The following is a 22,543-nucleotide window of genomic DNA, read 5'->3' as shown; positions in this document are numbered from 1 at the left end:
GTCTTTCTGGGTATGTTTTGTGATGTAGGCCATGCACCATTTTAGTTGCCCTCCTTTGTACAGTTTCTAATGTATTAATATCCTTTTGAAGATATGGCCTCCAGAACTGAATACAGTATTCTAGATTAGGCCGTACCAATGACCTATACAGTGGCATTATTACTTCTTTCTGCTGCTGATTCCTCTCCCAATGCAGCCAAGCATCTGACTAGCTTTCCTCATTGCCTTGTTGCATTGCTTACCTGCCTTTAAGTCATCTGAAATAGTAACTCCTAGATCCCTTTCCTCCTCAGTAGTTTCCAGTATAGTGCCATTAATACTGTATTTAGCTTTAGGATTTCTGAGACCCAAGTGCATGATTTTGCATTTTTTGGCATTAAACTGTAATTGCCAGACTCTTGACCATTCCTCTAGTCTACCTAGATCCTCAATCATTTGTTTTACCCTACCTGGTGTGTCTACCCTGTTGCATACCTTTGTGTCATCTGCAAAAAGGCATACTTTCCCTTTAATGCCATTTGCAATGCCACCAATAAATATATTAAAAAGCACTGGTCCAAGTACAGATCCCTGGGGTACTCCACTGGTAACATTTCCCTCCTGTGAATGCACTCCATTTACCACAACTCTCTGTTTTCTATCCTTCAACCAAGATCTTATCCATTCAATAATCCTAATATCCAATCCCAAACTTTCAAGTTTATTTAGCAGTCTGCGATGTGGAACTGTGTCAAAAGCCTTACTAAAGTCTAGATAAGCTATATCCATGGCTCCACCTTTATCAATCACTTTAGTCACACAATCAAAAAAGTCAATAAGATTCGTTTGACATGATCTCCCCCCAGTGAATCCATGCTGTTTGGGATCCAGTAAATTGCCGGATTTGAGATAATCTACAACTCTTTCTTTTAAGAGTGTTTCCATCAATTTCCCTACTACTGATGTAAGACTCACTGGTCTGTAGTTGTTTGCCTCTTCCTTGCTTCCACTTTTGTGCAGTGGGACTACGTTTGCTCTTTTCCAGTCCCCTGGAATTACTCCTGTAGCTAATGACTGGTTGAATAATTCTGTCAATGGTGCTACCAGCACCTCTTTAAGTTCTTTTAGTATCCTTGGATGTATCCCATCTGGCCCCATAGATTTGTCCACTTTCAGCTTTGAGAGTTCTGTTAGGACCTTCTCCTCTGTAAATGTACTTGTTTCATTTTCCTGAATATCCCTGCAACTTAACTGTGGCCCCTTCCCCTCTCTTTCAGTAGTAAATACTGAGCAAAAATAATCATTAAGATGATCTGCTATTAAATTGTCTCCTTCAACAAGACTCCCAGTGTCCGTCTTTAGTTTTATAATTCCGCCTTTTGTTTTTCTCTTTTCGCTTATATACCTAAAAAAAGTTTTGCCTCCTTTACCCACTGACTGGGCCATTTTCTCCTCGGCTTGTGCCTTTGCACATCTGATAACCTTCTTTGTCTCCTTCTGTCTAACAAGATATATCTTTTTGTCTTCATTATTTTGTGTCTGCTTATATTTCCTAAAAGCCATCTTTTTTGCTCTCACAATATTTGCTACTTCTTTTGCAAACCACACTGGCTTCCTTTTCCTTGTGTTTTTCCTAACAGTTTTGATACAAAGGTCTGTTGCCTTCAATATTGCACATTTGAATGTTTCCCACCTCTCCTGCACTGTTTCCAAGTTCCTCCACTCTGCCAAAGAATCGCTTACACATTTTCCCATCCCTACAAAATCAGCCTTCCTAAAATCCAACACCTTTGTTTTTGTATGGGACGAGTCAGTCTCTGTCTTAATGCTGAACCATACTGCTTGATGATCACTGGATCCCAGGTTTTCACCCACTTTTACGTCCGATAATCTGTCTCCATTTGTAAGTATTAAGTCTAATATTGCGTCTTTCCGAGTGGGCTCCCTCACCAATTGGTGGAGGGATGCTCCCTGAAGAGAATTTAAAATGTTCCTACTTCTAGTGGAACTAGCAACAGACACCTCCCAGTTTACATCAGGAAGATTAAAGTCTCCCATGATTATTACCTCTCCTTTTAATGCCATTTTAGTTATGTCCTGCAATAGGTTCTTGTCAAGTTCCTCTTCCTGACCTGGTGGCCTGTATATCACGCCAATACGAATAATCAACTTTTCCCCTGTTTCTATGGTCACCCAAAGGGCCTCAGTTTTTTCTTCAATACTTTGCATTAATGTAGTATTTATGGTATTTTTTACATACATTGCTACCCCTCCTCCGATTTTTCCAATTCTGTCCTTCCTAAATAAAGCTCCTCCTTCACATTCTCCCGCAACTGGGGCTGCGAGGAAAAGGCTAAGAATTCCGAGCCCACCCGCTGGCGGTGATGCAGGGCAGTCTGGAGCGAGTGCTGACATCTGGTCCGGACTGAAGGACCTGCCAACGATTACTGACATGTCGTCTACTGTCACTGCATATGGTTCTATCACCATTGAAAGAATGGGGGAGGATTATATGAGTGACCGCATCCAAGTAGGCACTTCAGACAGTACGTACGTATACTGGCAGGAAAAAGAGGCAATTTGGAGGCCCTTGCACAAACTTGCTTTATTTTACCTAAGTTGCCCCCTCTCCAGTGTGTACTCCAAAAGAGTGTTTAGTGCAGCCGGTCACCTTGTCAGCAATCGGCGTACGAGGTTACTTCCAGAAAATGTGGAGAAGATGATGTTCATCAAAATGAATTATAATCAATTCCTCCTTGGAGACATTCACCAGCAATTGCCTCCAGAAAGTACACAGGGACCTGAGATGGTGGATTCCAGTGGGGATGAATTAATAATACTCTGTGAGGAGGGGGATGTACACAGTGAAAGGGGTGATGAATCGGACGATGAGGAGGAGGTGGACATCTTGCCTCTGTAGAGCCAGTTTGTGCAAGGAGAGATTGATTGCTTCTTTTTTGGTGGGGGCCCAAATCAACCAGTCATTTCAGCCACATTCATGTGGCAGACCCTGTGGCTGAAATGATGGGTTTGTTAAAGTGTGCATGTCCTGTTTATACAACATAAGGGTGGGTGGGAGGGCCCAAGGACAATTCCATCTTGCACCTCTTTTTTTAAAATCTCTGCATCATGTGATGTTTGGGGCTAATTTTTTTAAGTGCCATCCTGTCTGACACTGCAGTGCCACTCCTTGATGGGCCAGGTGTTTGTGCTGCCCACTTGGGTCGCTTAGCTTAGTCATCCAGCGACCTCGGTGCAAATTTTAGGACTAAAAATAATATTGTGAGGTGTTCAGAATAGACTGGAAATGAGTGGAAATTATGGTTATTGAGGTTAATAATACTATGGGATCAAAATGACCCCCAAATTCTATGATTTAAGCTGTTTTTGTGGGTTTTAAAAAAACAAAACACCCGAATCCAAAACACACCCGAATCCCACAAAAAAATGTCAGGGGGGTTTTGCCAAAACGCGTCCGAATCCAAAACACGGCCGCGGAACCGAATCCAAAACCAAATCACACAACCCGAAAAATTTCCGGTGCACATCTCTAGTCCAGACCATACCCCCGATGGGATATATAGTTCCACAGCGGTTGGAGCGCTGCATGTTGCCTATCCCTGCTATATGCCATAGTTAGACTAACCACCCTTTCACTGACATTGTACTGACAATGCTATCATGTATCAATGTACTTAAGTTTTTGCGACCAACTATGCTTCATTATTTTCATGCTATTTACATCTTATCTGTTTGATGATTGTATAAAGTATGTGGTTCCCTATAAATAAGACATGATGATGCTTTGCATGGGGAAGCAAATAATGGCGAAAGACCCATTGAACCTAATTATGTAGCCCCTTGATGTATAGGGCAAGATAGGGTTTTCACCAACGATAGCATTTATGTGGCTCATTTATTAATTATAGGGCTTAAGACAAATATCCTATACCACCCAGCCATGTTAAAAAAAAATCACATCCAGGGACAGGGGCTCTGATAGTGTGAAGTAACGTGAGCTATCACTTTTGTTTGTGCTGTGGTACCTCAGACGGCCTACTGCACATGTGAGTCCACCAGACCACGAATGCACGAGTGGCTCCAGATCCCCCTCCTGGTAAAGTGTGCAATATGTAGCCTATAGGCTACAAAGGCTAAACCATCTTGAAATGATGTTAGTTGATGGGGCTAAGGTAAATAGATACATATGGGGGCTGGTATTGGGATCGGAAATAGGTGAACTGCAACGAATATCTCCAATATCTGCTGCAGAACCCCTTTGTCCTTTAATAAATAAACCACTATGAGTGTAAGACTGAAATTAGGTAGTATTTATTTTAAACTATTGAACTCAATTTTATTGTAGTTACTGATACTAGTTTCGCAACTGCACAAGTTTGGAACAGAAAATTATTCGGTCCCTAATTTTTTTATTAAATTATAGGTAACTTTTTTTATAGCGTTAACTACTTTCCTACCATTATCCAATGGGTCTGAAAATCCTTATCTAATCACTGTGACCTCAAGTAAACAGTCATAGCCTTTAGTTAAACAATAAGCTACTTGTACAGATACAATTATAAAGAATAAAAGAGTGCGCTGTCAACGGCAGCCCGTATAGGGAAGGTCAATTCCCCAAATTGAATATACAAGATAGAGAAAAATTATACTGGCGCCGGCTGTTAATCAAATAATGAAATTCCAATATATAAAATATAATACTCAATTTATTTAAACATTCATAAAAAAGAATAAAATATTCCCATTTCTCAAAGAAATAAAAATATATAGCAATTGCTGAAATTCATATATCTAAAAATGCAGGATGACACTATTTTTTGCTTTCTAAATATAGTGTCCACGGCTTCTGGCTAAGACTCTATTCCACATTGCTCACAAGTCACTAGATGACACAGTTTGTTACCAGACTTGCTTCCGGATATAAGTCCCCCTAGGTATCTTGTGCAAATAAGATTCAGATGGCAGCAGGGAAAAGTCTGGGTCTGTAATGAACTTGTGTTGGAATTTTGTCCAGTGGATGCAAGGAGTCCATATATCGCCAGGGAATTGGTTGAAGTATATCCAAAGCCAGTGGTCCTGCAGAGTGTGGCTCAACGCGTTTCGCTGGTCTGATCACTACCAGCTTCCTCAGGAACATATACCCAGTCTATAACTGGCACACTATATATACCCTAATAATTAGGGAGCAGTTGGAAACAGCTGTTGTGTCAATAAATCTAACATAGCAAAAATCAAAATGTAGTAACAACAGGAGGCAATCCTTTACATGATATACTCAATTCTATTTTTATTAATAAAAACGAGGAGCAGAAGATTATAAAATATAAGAAAAGAAAATACGGAATCTATATCACGTGATCGTCTCCGGTCACGTGTGACAACCAATCAGTACAGATACAATGACTAAAGTAAATTACTTTATTAGATACAGGTTGAGTATCCCATATCCAAACATCCGAAATACGGAATATTCCGAAATACGGACTTTTTGAGTGAGAGTGAGATGATAGTGAAACCTTTGTTTTCTGATGGCTCAATGTACACAAACTTTGTTTAATACACACAGTTATTAAAAGTATTATATTAAATGACCTTTAGGCTGTGTGTATAAGGTGTATATGAAACATAAATGAATTGTATGAATGTACACACACTTTGTTTAATGCACAAAGATATAAAAAATGTTGGCTAAAATGACCTTCAGGCTGTGTGTATAAGGTGTATATGTAACATAAATGCATTCTGTGCTTAGATTTAAGTCCCATCACCATGATATCTCATTATGGTATGCAATTATTCCAAACTACGGAAAAATCCCATATCCAAAATACTTCTGGTCCCAAGCATTTTGGATAAGGGATACTCAACCTGTAATGGGATTTTCCACCTAGAGATAACATTAATACATTGGCTTGAAGATATAAATGGAGCACACAACACTCACTCTTTGTTACATACACATTGGGTGTGGCTAGTAGTATAGATGGCGTGTGGCATATGGTGCACTCATGAAAGTACAGAATGGTTAATTGGATGCACGTTAGTATCAAATGACCCAAAAGAGTGTCCTGCACCTGTGTCCTTGTGTAACCTTTCTTATGCTGATGTTTATATGCTTTGCCTTAAGTTACGATGCAGAGCTGGTCTCTGAATACTACTGTAGCTAATGCAGAGGGTACAGCAGCATTGTGACACATGCCAGGGAGCGAAAATTAAAATTGTGCCTTGTGCACGGATGAAGAACCAGAAATATAAAGCAATGTATTTAGTAAACATTGCAGGAGAACATGCCCAAGGCAATCATTTAAAGTCACCCTGAGGTGCACAGCCACTTTAATGTATGCTCATTGGTATTCAGACATCTCACCATTGAAATTCTGACTTCTCGTCACTTCTTGCCAGTCATAAAAATAGTCCATTTATGCTTGTGACACATGAAATAATACTCCAAAGTTTATCTAATTTTTACCCCTTTTAGCTTCTTTAAAGACTCACATACACTACGCAACAGATTACTATATTACATAGGGTGTGTGAGCATTGATGGTGCATTCAATCAGCCAAAGTGTGTTTTTCTTTTATCCGCATGATAGTTCTCTTACAGTTCAACATTAGCCTTCTGTAATACATTAGAAATGGAACTGGAGCAGGAAGAAGTATGATGTGTGTAAGCGATGGTGCCATATGCTCTGATCCTGATTCTTATTCCCACTACAGGAGGGAGATTCGCTGGGGGCAATGGAGAAAGTGTGCAGACAACTGACATACCACCTCAGCCCTCACTCACAGTGGAGACGTCAAGGTATTGTAAAGAGAAAGCCGCAGGCCTGGTGAGTCACCTTTTCAGTCACAGCACTTCGTGACAGTTAATAGACCTAAACTTGTTATGGGGGATCTGCAAGTGTTTTTATTGTACACGCTGATTGTTTGTGTTCCCTTCTGCAGTCCTCCATACTTGTTTTGTATGCACATGACCTGTTTAAAAAGCCCTGAGCTTTTATGTGACCCAGATATTCAAAGTAACCTACATCAGCATTTCCCTCTATTAGGCTCTAGTAGCCTCCATTGATTGGTTCATCCTGCCTGCATGTCCTAACAAGCTCCTTCCCCTCTATTATTGTGCACATCCACCTTTACATTCTAATATGCAGTATTCCATTCCTTAGATACCACATTAGACAGGAGACATTAACAGGAGACACCATTTCTTCCTGTACTATACCCTTGTACGCATCATCTGCCATTTGTAGGATGAGCCAGTGATTTTAAGGATGAGCTCCACCATTTTGCTTTTGAATGATGGTACTACATTATTTTCTTCTTGAGCTGGCAAGCCAGGTCATGAATGAGCAGGTCCACCAAGGCTGGCCTGGCATAGCTGTAAGACTATGCTTTCTGTGTCAGCCACAGTACAAAATTGTCGGTATCCAGATGCAAGATAGACAGTAATTGATAGACAGTCAATAGGTCAACACACATGGCCCACACTGTCAAAAGGTTGACAGTTACATGGTCGACCTGGACTTATGTCGACATGGTCAAAAGATCAGTATGATCAAAAGGTCAACATGCAAATCATCATCATTGAGAAAAGGTTGACATATCGGTTTTCACATCGGTATTCCAGCGCCGGTCTCCTGAGTGGTGTCGGATTCCGGCGTCGGTCACACATCCGCCGGCATCCCGACAGCCAGTATGCTAAATGCATCCCATCAGTGGGAGGGTTAGGCACTATGGGGAAGGGTTAGGTTTAGGGTTAGGAGTAGAGTTAAAATAACACAAAAACATGCCACGTGTCAACCTTTTGTGTCAACCATTTGCATGTCGACCTTTTATCCATGTCATTCTTTTGACCCTGTTGGCCTAAATCCACGTAGACCATTTAACTGTCGAGCTTTTGACCTTGTCGACCTACTGACTGTTGGTAATCAGATATTTACTTATTGACTGTCTATCTAGACCAGGGATGGGGAACCTTTTTTCTACCAAGGGCCATTTGGATATTTTTTAAATCCTTCAGGGGCCATACAAAAATGATCAACTTAAAAATTACCCTGCCCCCAGTAGTTATGTCCCTTAGTGGTACTGAGTGTGCGCGCCGCACCAAAAAATGGGTGTGGACAATTAAAATGGGATGTGATACACATATGCCCCCAATAGTGCAGTGCCAGATACACATATGCCAGTACAGTGCCAGATACACAAATACCCCACAGTGCCAGATACACAAATGCCCCCACAGTGTCAGATACACAAATGCCCCACAGTTCCAGATACACAAATGCCCCCACAGTGCCAGATACATAAATGCCCCACAACCCACTGTGCTGCTTACCGCTGTCAGGGCAGGGAGGAGAGCACGGCTATGTCGGGCAACGGTGGCGGCGAGTAGGACCTCAAAACAGCCGCCGGTTTGTGAGACAATCAGAGCTTGCGTACCTGCAGCGGCAGCTCCTGATTGGCTACCGGTCCACGAGCTCTAATTGGCTCACGAACCGGCGGCTGGTTTGAGATCCTACCTGCCGCTGCTGCCGGACATAGCTGCGTTCTTCTCCCTGCCCTAACAGCTGAGACACGCCGCCTCCAGACTGAGGGGCGGCGTGTCTCGCTGACACCCACAGCAGCGGGTGGGCCGGAACAAACGACTTTGCGGGCCGGAGGTTCCCCACCCCTGATCTAGACACCGACGATCTTTCTACATAGCATAGCAGCTAATCCACACCCGAATTGTCTGCAGACTGCAGCATTACTAAGTTGCTATTGATAAATTCAATTAGATCTTTCAACGAAAGAAAAAGTCCAGTTACAGTACAGCGTCAAATCACATTATACAGTACATGTGAAGAAACTGTCTCAACACCATAGTATAACCCACCATCTAAGATCTTCGTCCAGTTGGGGAGGACTTGATGATTTTTGGCCATTTTTACAAAAACTGCTTCCCCGCTTTCTGTTCACAGCCTGAAATGTAGTTATTACTGATTCCAGCTCCAGACGCCTCTTCATCTTCCTAAGTGATAATTAAAATTCCTTGTTAAGATTAGATGCCCCAACATGCACAAGAAATATTAGTCAACCTCTTCTTTTGTAAAAGACAGGATCTGGTGAACTAAGTACACTTTTAAGATTGTTACTTAGCTGTGTGCTCCTTTATTAATTACTTTTCCAATCACATCTCAGACGTTTTTTAGAACATAAAGAAAAATAAGACGACTTCCGCTCTTAGTCATCTGAAGAATAATTGCTGGTTCATCTAAGTACATTTGTCAAATTGAGTTTTAACATTGGGTGAATGTGCTGCTGTTGCATAACCCATGCAGTGCAGTTCCTCCATTCGCAGTGGTAGTCTTAGATATCACACCACTGATACAGTTCACTAGCAGTAAATGTCTAACTGCATGGTTTGCTGGGAAGGAGAAGGCGGTTATGGTGATTCTTGCATCCATTTCCTCAGGATGCAGTTAAATTACCGGCTGTCTGGATCCTAGCATTCAGAATACCGACGACGGTATCCTGACACCCGGTGAAATGCCGGCGGTCGGAATCCCGACCGAAGCCCGGAATTCCCACTTAGTTGGGGGTCCAAGCCACCACCCGAGGGGGAATAGTTTTCCAATAGGCCCAATGCGTGGCAAGCCTGCGAGGGGACTTGCTGCGTTCGATGCCAGACGTCGGGAGAACGGTGTCAGTCTCCTGACTGGCGGGATCCCGACAGCCGGCAAATCATACCAATCCCCTTATAGTGGTAACAGCACTGTGCAGTCAGTAGGAGCTAGTATTTGCTAGTATAGCAGGGTATAGCTCATGGTCTCCCAGCTATATTGTAAACCTGCCTAGCAGTGGAGCTCATTGAGAATTTAGTGGGGGTACACGTTTCCCACGAAGCCGGATTAAGGGGGGGGGGGGCCTGGGGGTAAGTACCCCGGGCCCCCCTATTTAAAAGGGCTCCGGTCACCCACTGCAGCGCTCCCAGCCCCCAGCTGCACTGCTAAAAGCTGGTGCCACATGCAATGCAGCTTAGCGACGGCTGCTGAGCGCCAGATCTCCCGGCTGCCTGTCCCCGCTCCTGGCTTCCCACTGCCAAACACTGGCGGCGCCACATGCAGTACAGCAGCTGTCCCACAATAGTAGGAGTACAAGGCCAGGAAGGACAGCTGAGCAACGACTCAGCTGTCCAATAATCTGCGAAGCAGCAGCCTGCGGCTCAGTCATTGGCTGGGCTCGCAGGCTGCATGGAACAAGGAGGAAGGAGGGATCCCTGATGGCATATGGAGCCAGCGACCAGCACCCAGCCTGCCAGCCTAGTAACAAAAAAGTAAGGGGCTGGCTATATTTAAAGTTTAGTTTCTTGGTTATTGTGTGTGTGTGTGTGTGTGTGTGTGTGTGTGTGTGTGTGTGTGTATATATATATATATTTCTCTAACGTCCTAAGTGGATGCTGGGGACTCCGTCAGGACCATGGGGAATAGCGGCTCCGCAGGAGACAGGGCACAAAAATAAAGCTTTAGGATTAGGTGGTGTGTACTGGCTCCTCCCCCTATGACCCTCCTCCAAGCCTCAGTTAGGTTTTTGTGCCCGTCCGAGCAGGGTGCAATCTAGGTGGCTCTCCTAAAGAGCTGCTTAGAAAAAGTTTTTAGGTTTTTTATTTTCAGTGAGTCCTGCTGGCAACAGGCTCACTGCATCGAGGGACTTAGGGGAGAGAATTTCAACTCACTTGCGTGCAGGATGGATTGGATTCTTAGGCTACTGGACACCATTAGCTCCAGAGGGAGTCGGAACACAGGTCTCACCCTGGGGTTCGTCCCGGAGCCGCGCCGCCGACCCCCCTTACAGATGCTGAAGATTGAAGGTCCGGAAACAGGCGACAGAAGGCTCTTCAGTCTTCATGAAGGTAGCGCACAGCACTGCAGCTGTGCGCCATTGTTGTCACACACTTCACACCAAGCGGTCACGGAGGGTGCAGGGCGCTGCTGGGGGCGCCTTGGGCAGCAATATTTAATACCTTTATGGCAAAAGAATACATCACATATAGCCATTGAGGCTATATGTATGTATTTAACCCATGCCAGATATCTAAAACTCCGGGAGAAAAGCCAGCCGAAATAGGGGGCGGGGCTTATTCTCCTCAGCACACAGCGCCATTTTCCTGCTCAGCTCCGCTGTGAGGAAGGCTCCCAGGACTCTCCCCTGCACTGCACTACAGAAACAGGGTAAAACAGAGAGGGGGGGCATTTTTTGGCGATATTTTGATATATTTAAGCTGCTATAAGGAACAACACTTATATAAGGTTGTTCCCATATATATTATAGCGCTTGGGTGTGTGCTGGCAAACTCTCCCTCTGTCTCCCCAAAGGGCTAGTGGGGTCCTGTCTTCGATAAGAGCATTCCCTGTGTGTCTGCTGTGTGTCGGTACGCGTGTGTCGACATGTATGAGGACGATGTTGGTGTGGAGGCAGAGCAATTGCCGATAATGGTGATGTCACCCCCCAGGGAGTCGACACCGGAATGGATGGCTTTGTTTATGGAATTACGTGATAATGTCAGCACATTACAAAAATCAGTTGACGACATGAGACGGCCGGCAAACCAGTTAGTACCTGCCCAGGCGTCTCAGACACCGTCAGGGGCTGTAAAGCGCCCTTTACCTCAGTCGGTCGACACAGACCCAGACACAGACACTGAATCTAGTGTCGACGGTGATGAAACAAACGTATTTTCAAGTAGGGCCACACGTTATATGATCACGGCAATGAAGGAGGCTTTGCATATCTCTGATACTGCAAGTACCACAAAAAGGGGTATTATGTGGGGGGTGAAAAAACTACCTGTAGTTTTTCCTGAATCAGAGGAATTAAATGATGTATGTGATGAAGCGTGGGTTAACCCAGATAGAAAAGTGCTAATTTCAAAAAAGTTATTAGCATTATACCCTTTCCCGCCAGAGGTTAGGGCGCGCTGGGAAACACCCCCTAGGGTGGATAAGGCGCTCACACGCTTATCAAAACAAGTGGCGTTACCGTCTCCTGATACGGCCGCCCTCAGGGATCCAGCTGATAGGAGACTGGAAACTACCCTAAAAAGTATATACACACATACTGGTGTTATACTGCGACCAGCCATCGCCTCAGCCTGGATGTGCAGTGCTGGGGTCGTCCGGTTGGATTCCCTGACTGAAAATATTGATACCCTGGATAGGGACAGTATTTTATTGACTATAGAGCAATTAAAGGATGCTTTCCTTTATATGCGAGATGCTCAGAGAGATATTTGCACTCTGGCATCGAGAGTAAATGCGATGTCCATATCTGCCAGAAGGAGTTTATGGACGCGACAGTGGTCAGGTGATGCGGATTCCAAACGACATATGGAAGTATTGCCGTATAAAGGGGAGGAATTATTTGGCGTCGGTCTATCGGATCTGGTGGCCACGGCAACTGCCGGAAAATCCACCTTTTTACCTCAGACCCCCTCCCAACAGAAAAAGACACCTTTCGGTCCTATAAGAACAAGCGGACAAAAGGACAGTCATATCTGCCTCGGGGCAGAGGAAGGGGTAAGAGAGGGCAGCAAGCAGCCCCTGCCCAGGAACAGAAGCCCTCTCAGGGTTCTGCAAAGCCCTCAGCATGACGCTGGGGCCTTACAAGCGGACTCAGGAGCGGTGGGGGGTCGACTCAAGAATTTCAGCGCACAGTGGGCTTGCTCACAGGTGGACCCCTGGATCCTGCAGGTAGTATCTCAGGGTTACAGGTTGGAATTCGAGAAGTCTCCCCCTCGCAGGTTCCTAAAGTCTGCTTTGCCAACGTCTCCCTCAGACAGGGCGACGGTATTGGAAGCCATTCACAAGCTGTTTTCTCAGCAGGTGATAGTCAAGGTACCCCTCCTACAACAGGGAAAGGGGTATTACTCCACGCTATTTGTGGTACCGAAGCCGGACGGCTCGGTAAGACCTATTCTAAATCTGAAATCTTTGAACCTGTACATACAAAAATTCAAGTTCAAGATGGAGTCACTAAGAGCAGTGATAGCGAATCTGGAAGAAGGGGACTTTATGGTGTCCCTGGACATAAAGGATGCTTACCTGCATGTCCCAATTTGCCCTTCACATCAAGGGTACCTCAGGTTCGTGGTGCAAAACTGTCATTATCAGTTTCAGACGCTGCCGTTTGGATTGTCCACGGCACCTCGGGTCTTTACCAAGGTAATGGCCGAAATGATGATTCTTCTGCGAAGAAGAGGCGTATTAATTATCCCTTACTTGGACGATCTCCTGATAAGGGCAAGGTCCAGAGAACAGCTGGAGGACGGAGTAGCACTAACCCGACTAGTGCTGCAACAACACGGGTGGATTCTGAATTTTCCAAAATCTCAGTTGACCCCGACGACACGTCTGCTGTTCCTGGGAATGATTCTGGACACGGTTCAGAAAAAGGTGTTTCTTCCGGAGGAGAAAGCCAGGGAGTTATCCGAACTTGTCAGGAACCTCCTAAAACCAGGGAAAGTGTCTGTGCATCAATGCACAAGAGTCCTGGGAAAGATGGTGGCTTCTTACGAAGCGATTCCATTCGGCAGATTCCACGCACGAACTTTTCAGTGGGATCTGCTGGACAAATGGTCCGGATCACATCTGCAGATGCATCAGCGGATAACCTCATCGCCACGGACAAGGGTGTCTCTTCTGTGGTGGTTGCAGAGTGCTCATCTGTTAGAGGGCCGCAGATTCGGCATACAGGACTGGGTCCTGGTGACCACGGATGCCAGTCTGAGAGGCTGGGGAGCGGTCACACAGGGAAGAAACTTCCAGGGAGTATGGTCAAGCCTGGAGATGTCTCTTCACATAAATATACTGGAGCTAAGAGCGATTTACAATGCTCTAAGTCTGGCAAAACCCCTGCTTCAGGGTCAGCCGGTGTTGATCCAGTCGGACAACATCACGGCAGTCGCCCACGTAAACAGACAGGGCGGCACAAGAAGCAGGACAGCAATGGCAGAAGCTGCAAGGATTCTTCGCTGGGCGGAAGATCATGTGATAGCACTGTCAGCAGTATTCATTCCGGGAGTGGACAACTGGGAAGCAGACTTCCTCAGCAGACACGATCTACACCCGGGAGAGTGGGGACTTCATCCAGAAGTCTTCCACATGATTGTGAACCGTTGGGAAAAACCAATGGTGGATATGATGGCGTCCCGCCTCAACAAAAAACTGGACAGGTATTGCGCCAGGTCAAGAGACCCTCAGGCAATAGCTGTGGACGCTCTGGTAACACCGTGGGTGTTCCAGTCAGTGTATGTGTTCCCTCCTCTGCCTCTCATACCAAAAGTACTGAGAATTATACGGCAAAAGGGAGTAAGAACGATACTAGTGGCTCCGGATTGGCCAAGAAGAACTTGGTACCCGGAACTTCAAGAGATGCTCACGGAGGATCCGTGGCCTCTACCTCTAAGACGGGACCTGCTTCAGCAGGGACCGTGTCTATTCCAAGACTTACCGCGGCTGCGTTTGACGGCATGGCGGTTGAACGCCGAATTCTAAGGGAAAAAGGCATTCCGGAAGAGGTCATTCCTACACTGGTAAAAGCCAGGAAGGAGGTGACTGCACAACATTATCACCGCATTTGGAGGAAATATGTTGCGTGGTGTGAGGCCAGGAAGGCCCCCACGGAGGAATTTCAACTGGGTCGATTCCTACATTTCCTGCAAACAGGATTGTCTATGGGCCTCAAATTGGGGTCCTTTAAGGTTCAAATTTCGGCCCTGTCGATTTTCTTCCAGAAAGAATTGGCTTCAGTTCCTGAAGTCCAGACTTTTGTAAAAGGAGTACTACATATACAGCCCCCGGTTGTGCCCCCAGTGGCACCGTGGGATCTTAATGTAGTCTTGGATTTTCTCAAATCCCATTGGTTTGAGCCGCTCAAATCGGTGGAGTTGAAGTATCTTACATGGAAAGTAACCATGCTACTGGCCCTGGCTTCAGCCAGGAGAGTATCAGAATTGGCGGCTTTATCATATAAGAGCCCATATCTGATTTTCCATACGGACAGGGCAGAACTGCGGACGCGTCCTCATTTTCTGCCTAAGGTGGTGTCAGCGTTTCACCTGAACCAGCCTATTGTGGTGCCTGCGGCTACTAACGATTTGGAGGATTCCAAGTTGTTGGACGTGGTCCGGGCATTGAAAATATATATTTCAAGAACGGCGGGAGTCCGAAAGTCTGACTCACTGTTTATATTGTATGCACCCAACAAGATGGGTGCTCCTGCTTCTAAGCAGACGATTGCTCGTTGGATTTGTAGCACAATTCAACTTGCACATTCTGTGGCAGGCTTGCCACAACCTAAATCTGTCAAGGCCCATTCCACAAGGAAAGTGGGCTCATCCTGGGCGGCTGCCCGGGGGGTCTCGGCATTACAACTCTGCCGAGCTGCTACTTGGTCAGGGGCAAACACGTTTGCAAAATTCTACAAATTTGATACCCTGGCTGAGGAGGACCTTGAGTTCTCTCATTCGGTGCTGCAGAGTCATCCGCACTCTCCCGCCCGTTTGGGAGCTTTGGTATAATCCCCATGGTCCTGACGGAGTCCCCAGCATCCACTTAGGACGTTAGAGAAAATAAGAATTTACTTACCGATAATTCTATTTCTCGTAGTCCGTAGTGGATGCTGGGCGCCCATCCCAAGTGCGGATTGTCTGCAATACTTGTACATAGTTATTGTTACAAACAAATTCGGGTTGTTATTGTTGTGAGCCGTCTGTTCAGAGGCTCCTACGTTTGTCATACTGTTAACTGGGTTCAGATCACAAGTTATACGGTGTGATTGGTGTGGCTGGTATGAATCTTACCCGGGATTCAATATCCTTCCTTATTGTGTACGCTCGTCCGGGCACAGTATCCTAACTGAGGCTTGGAGGAGGGTCATAGGGGGAGGAGCCAGTACACACCACCTAATCCTAAAGCTTTATTTTTGTGCCCTGTCTCCTGCGGAGCCGCTATTCCCCATGGTCCTGACGGAGTCCCCAGCATCCACTACGGACTACGAGAAATAGAATTATCGGTAAGTAAATTCTTATTATATATATCCATTGTAGAAGAGCCGCACTCACATGTCGTTAATAATCACAGTTGCTGGGGTGCAAAATCCAGGAACAGGTCCTATCAGAACAAAGTTCCACGATACATGTGCACAAATAAGGATGCACTCACCAGACTTCTCCAGGGTGAATTTGATAGATTTTAATGCAGACAGCACATACTCACAAACAGAAGGTCAACGTTTCGGCTCACAGCAGAGCCTTTGTCAAGACCAGATTACCAGGTTGCCATCTCCCTAGCACTGCTCTGAATAGTGAAACCATATATACCCTTGGTGCAGCCACACACCCCAATCATCCAGTTAGCAGCATGAACAAACGGGTGGTCTTCTGTTTGCCGGCGGTCGGGCTCCCGGCGCTCAGTATACCGGCGCCGGGAGCCCGACAGCCGGAATACCGACAATTATTTTCCCTCGTGGGGGTCCACGACCCCCATAGAGGGAGAATAAAATAGTGTGGCGCGCGTAGCGCGCCACCGTGCCCGTAGCGTGGCGAGCGCAGCGAGCCCGCAAGGGGCTCATTTGCGCTCGCCAAGCTGTCGGTAAGCCGGCGGTCGGGCTCCCGGCGCCGGGATGCTGGTCGCCAGGAGCCCGACCGCCGGCCAGCCGTAGTGAACCCGAACAAACAGGCCATCATTAAGCTAATATCAGCCAGCTGTCACAGGATAAGGCCAAATACATATACACAGCACAGACCAGACACACACATAAATTGATTTTAAAACAACTCATTGTGGCCACACAAGGAGTCTAACATCGTGTGTGGAACGCACGCCGGTACAGTGACACGCACGGCACTTCCTGTGAGCCGCGCATCACTTCCCGTCCGGCGTTGCCAAGTAACGGCGCCGTGAGTAAAGCAGACCACATTAGCTTATGTAAACCACATCGGAGTGAACAACCAAAGTATCCACTACAGATCCTCATATAGGCCAGATACATAATCAGGATAAATCAATCGATTACCTAGCAACCTGTGGTATTTGAGCTGCCACAGGGATTTCTATACCGCATCACTTCCGGTCGCTTGTAGCCAGGCAACAAATACCCAGTTGCTAACACAAATTACGTTAACCTCAGATTGAAAAAACATTGTGCATAAATGTACACGGCTGTTGAACTCCCCCAATATATAGCAAACATACATAAGGGTCAGCAAGAACCAACCCTATCCCCTTACTACCAAAGTAAACAGGAATGTCACAATCGATAGTATGATTAACAGGCGGGCTGCACCAATAGCACACAGGCACCCATCAGAATAGTCATCAGGGCATTGCAAGTATATACATTTAAAAATGACTAAACATCCACACACGATGTTAGACTCCTTGTGTGGCCACAATGAGTTGTTTTAAAATCAATTTATGTGCGTGTCTGGTTTGTGCTGTGTATATGTATTTGGCCTTATCCTGTGACAGCTGGCTGATATTAGCTTAATGATGGCCTGTTTGTTCATGCTACTAATTGGATGATTGGGGGGTGTGGCTGCACCAAGGGTATATATGGTTTCACTATTCAGAGCAGTGCTAGGGAGATGGCAACCTGGTTATCTGGTCTTGACAAAGGCTCTGCTGTGAGCCGAAACGTTGACCTTCTGTTTGTGAGTATGTGCTGTCTGGATTAAAATCTATCAATTTCACCCTGGAAAAGTCTGGTGATTGCATCCTTATTTGTGCACACATATATATATATATATATATATATATATACATATACACAGTGGGGCAAAAAAGTATTTGGACAGCCACTGATTGTGCAAGTTGACACACTTAAAAAGATGAGAGAGGTCTGTAATTTCCATTATAGGTACACTTCAATTGTGAGAGACAGAATCTGAAAAAAAAAACTAGGAAATCACATTGTATGATTTTTAAACAATTTACTTGTATATTCTTGTGGAAAATAAATATTTGGACACCTACCAAGCAGCAAGATTTCTGGCTCTCACAGACCTGTAACTTCTTCTTTAAGAAGCTCTTTTATCTTCCACTCGTTACCTGTATTAATGGCACCTGTTTGAACTGGTTATCTGTATAATAGACATCTGTCCACACCCTCAAACAGACTGCTACCTCTCCACCATGGCCAAGACCAGAGAGCTGTCTAAAGACACCAGGGACAAAATTGTAGAGCTGCACAAGGCTGGGATGAGCTACTGGACAATAAGCAAGCAGCTTGGTGAGAAGAGATCAACTGTTGGCGCAATTATTAAAAAAATTGAAGAAATACAAGATCACTGACAATGTCCCTCGACCTGGGGCTCAATGCAAGATCTCACCTCGTGGGGTATCAATGATCTTGAGAACGGTGAGGAATCAGCCCAGAACTACACGGGGGGACCTTGTCAATGACCTCAAGAGAGCTGGGACCACAGTCGCAAAGGTTACCATTAATAACACACTACGTCGCCATGGATTGAAATCCTGTAGCGCCCGAAATGTCTCCCTGCTTAAGCCAGCACATGTACAGGCCCGTCTAAAGTTTGCCAGTGACCATCTGGATGATCCAGAGGAGGATTGGGAGAATGTAATGTGGTCAGATGAGAGCAAAATCAAACTTTTTGGTATAAACTTCACTCGCCATGTTTAGTGGGAGAAGAATGATGAATGGCATCCCAAGAACACCATACCCACTGTGAAGCATGGGGTTGGAAACATCATGCTTTTGGACTGCTTTTCTGCAAAGGGGACAGGACGACTGATCCGTATTAAGGAGAGAATGAATGGGGCCATGTATCGTGAGATTTTGGGCAAAAACCTCCTTCCCTCAGTAAGAGCATTGAAGATGGAACGTGGCTGGGTCTTCCAGCATGACAGTGACCCCAAACACACCGCCCGGGCAACTAAGGAGTGGCTCCGTAAGAAGCATTTCAAGGTCCTGGAGTGGCCTAGCCAGTCTCCAGACCTCAACCCAATAGAAAATCTGTGGAGGGAGTTGAAAGTCCGTGCTGCCCAGCGACAGTCCCAAAACATGACAGATCTAGATAAGATCTGCATGGAAGAGTGGTCCAAAATACCTGCTACAGTGTGTGCAAACCTGGTCAAGAACTACAGGAAACATTTGACCTCTATAATTGCCAACCGAGGTTATATTACAAAGTATTGAGTTAAACTTTATGACTGTCCAAATATTTATTTTCTGCAAGAATATACAAAAAAATTGTTTAAAAATCATACAATGTGATCTCTTAGGTTTTTTTCTCTTACGTCCTAGAGGATGCTGGGGACTCCGTAAGGACCATGGGGTATAGACGGGCTCCGCAGGAGATAGGGCACCTAAAAAGAACTTTGACTATGGGTGTGCACTGGCTCCTCCCTCTATGCCCCTCCTCCAGACCTCAGTTAGAGAACTGTGCCCAGAGGAGATGGACAATACAAGGCAGGATTTAGCAATCCAAGGGCAAGATTCATACCAGCCCACACCAATCATACCATGTAACCTGGAACATACATAACCAGATAACAGTATGAACAAACGACAGTAACGGTCCAAGACCGATGTCAACTGTAACATAACCCTTATGTAAGCAACAACTATATACAAGTCTTGCAGAGTTTCCGCACTGGGACGGGCACCCAGCATCCTCTACGGACTAGGAGAAATAGATTTACCGGTAGGTTTAAAATCTTATTTTCTCTTACGTCCTAAAGGATGCTGGGGACTCCGTAAGGACCATGGGGTTTATACCAAAGCATCCAATCGGGCGGGAGAGTGCGTATGACTCTGCAGCACCGACTGAGCAAACGCTAGGTCCTCATCAGCCAGGGTATCAAACTTGTAGAATTTAGCAAAAGTGTTTGACCCCGACCAAGTCGCCGCTCGGCAAAGTTGTAATGCCGAGACGCCTCGGGCAGCCGCCCAAGAAGAGCCCACCTTCCTAGTGGAATGGGCCTTAACCGAATTTGGTACCGGCAATCCAGCCGTAGAATGAGCCTGCTGAATCGTAAAAAGAACTTTGACTATGGGTGTGCACTGGCTCCTCCCTCTATGCCCATCCTCCAGACCTCAGTTAGATCTTGTGCCCAGAGGAGAATGGGTGCACTGCAGAGAGCTCTCCAGAGTTTTCTGTTGAAGAAGAATTTTGTTAGGTTTTTTATTTTCAGGGAGTCCTGTTGGCAACAGGCTCCCTGCATCGTGGGACCGAGGAGAGAGAAGCAGAGCTGGCTTGTCAAGTTGGGCACTGCTTCTAAGGCTACTGGACACCATTAGCTCCAGAGGGAGTCGGAACACAGGTCTCACCTGGGGTTCGTCCCGGAGCCGCGCCGCCGTCCTCCTCACAGATGCCGAAGATAGAAGCCGGATGAGAAGGCAGAAGACATCTTAGGCGGCAGAAGACATTAGATCTTCATGAGGTAAGGCGCGCAGCGGTAAGCTGCTCGCCATTGCTCCCAGTCACACACACACAGAGCAGCACTGAAGGGTGCAGGGCGCAGGGGGGGGCGCCCTGGGCAGCAATAAACCTCACATTTGGGCAAATGCAGATTGATTAGGCTGCGGAGGCAGTAAATCTATGAACCCCCCCCCCATATTTATTGAAAAATCACAGGGACCGAAGCCCGCCGTCGGGTGGGCGGGGCTTGATCCTCAGCACTAACCAGCGCCATTTTCTCCACAGAAGCTGCATGAGGAAAACGCTGGCTCCCTGGTCTCTCCCCTGCTGAACTTCACAGGCTGGGAAGAAGAGGAGGGGGGCACATTAGCGACGCAGTGAGTGGGAATTGGCATATTATATATAGAAAAGCGCTATCTGGTCATATTTTTTCCAGTGTTTTTAAGCGCTGGTGTGTGCTGGCATACTCTCTCTCTCTGTCTCTCCTTAGAGCCTGGTTGGGGTTTTGTCCCCTTATAGGTTAATCCCTGTGTGTGTAGGGTGTCGGTACGTGTGTGTGTCGACATGTCTGAGGTGGAAGGCTTCTCCAAGGAGGAGGTGGAGCAAATGAGTGGTGTGTCCCCGTCGGTTGTGCCGACCCCGGATTGGATGGACATGTGGCATATGTTGAATGCAAGTGTGGCATCTTTACATAAAAGGCTTGATAAGGCTGAATTAGGGGGGACATCAGGGGGTCAATCCTCGGATTGGACCGACTCACAGGGCCCGTCAGGGTCTCAAAAGCGTCCCTTAACACAAGACACTACTACCGACACGGATTCTGATTCCAGTGTCGACTATGACGAAGTAAAATTGCACCCTAGGGTGACTAAAACCATTCAGTGTATGATTGTGGCAATAAGGGATGTGTTGCATATTGAGGATGAACCCTCGGTCCCCGACACAAGGGGACACATGTTTAAGGAAAATAAACAGATTATTAACTTTCCCACATCTCATGAATTGAATGATTTCTTTGGAAAAGCTTGGAAGACTCCGGATAAGAGACCGCAGATCCCCAAAAGAATTTATAGGGCATACCCCTTCCCTAAGCAGGACAGGGAGATTTGGGAATCACCCCCCACTGTGGACAAGGCCCTGACGCGCTTGTCCAAGAAAGTGGCGCTACCGTCTCCTGACACAGCGGCCCTTAAGGACCCTGCAGATCGCAGGCAAGAGACTACCTTAAAGTGTATTTATTCTCATACGGGTGCTGTGCTAAGACCGACAATTGCGTCGGCATGGGTGTGTAGCGCAATTGCAGCTTGGACAGATGAGCTGACAGATCAATTTGATAATATGGATAAGGATACTATATTCTTAACTCTAGCCCATATTAAAGACGCAGTCTTATTTATGAGGGATGCTCAAAGGGACATTGGATTGCTAGCTTCTAGGGCCAATGCCATGTCTATCTCAGCGGTAAAGATCCTTATGGACTCGCCAATGGACGGGTGATGCGGATTCCAAAAAACTTTTGGAAGTACTACCCTATAAGGGTGATGTATTGTTTGGGGATGGGCTGACGGACCTGGTTTCCACAGCTACAGCAGGTAAATCAAATTTTTTACCATATATTCCCCAACAGCAAAAGAAAAAAAACACCCTATCAGATGCAGTCCTTTCGGTCGCACAAGTCCAAAAGAGGTCGGGGATCCTCTTTCCTCGCCAGAGGTAAGGGCAGAGGCAAGAGAGCACCTGCTTCAGCAGGTGCCCAGGAACAAAAGTCCTCCCCGGATGCTCCAAAACCCACAGCATGACGCTGGGGCTCCCCTGAGGGAGTCCGCACCGGTGGGGGCACGTCTTCGACTTTTCAGTCAGGCCTGGGTCAGTTCGGACCTGAATCCCTGGGTGTTGGAAATAGTTTCCCAGGGTTACAAATTGGAATTCGAGGAGGTGCCCCCGCGCCGATTTTTCAAATCGGCCCTACCAGCTTCCACATCGGAAAGGGATATAGTGTTAGCTGCAATTCAAACGCTGTGTATACAGCAAGTGATAATCAAGGTTCCCCTGCACCAGCAGGGAAGAGGTTAATACTCAACCCTAATTGTGGTCCCGAAACCGGACGGTTCGGTCAGACCTATT

At 46.1% G+C, this 22,543-nt stretch overlaps 1 protein-coding gene across 1 annotated transcript in view; it reads left to right on the top strand.

The window, feature by feature from the left end:
- LRRC75A (leucine rich repeat containing 75A) overlaps positions 1–22,543 on the top strand; it is a 585,529-nt gene that overhangs the window by 420,203 nt on the left and 142,783 nt on the right. The window contains exon 3 of the mRNA XM_063955985.1: positions 6,718–6,830. Coding sequence (XP_063812055.1) covers positions 6,718–6,830 — 113 coding nt within the window. The remainder of the gene's footprint in view (positions 1–6,717; positions 6,831–22,543) is intronic.

Source organism: Pseudophryne corroboree, chromosome 2, assembly GCF_028390025.1.
Source record: "Pseudophryne corroboree isolate aPseCor3 chromosome 2, aPseCor3.hap2, whole genome shotgun sequence".
Lineage (NCBI taxonomy): Eukaryota > Metazoa > Chordata > Amphibia > Anura > Myobatrachidae > Pseudophryne > Pseudophryne corroboree.
This window is presented reverse-complemented; position numbering and strand designations above follow the sequence as displayed.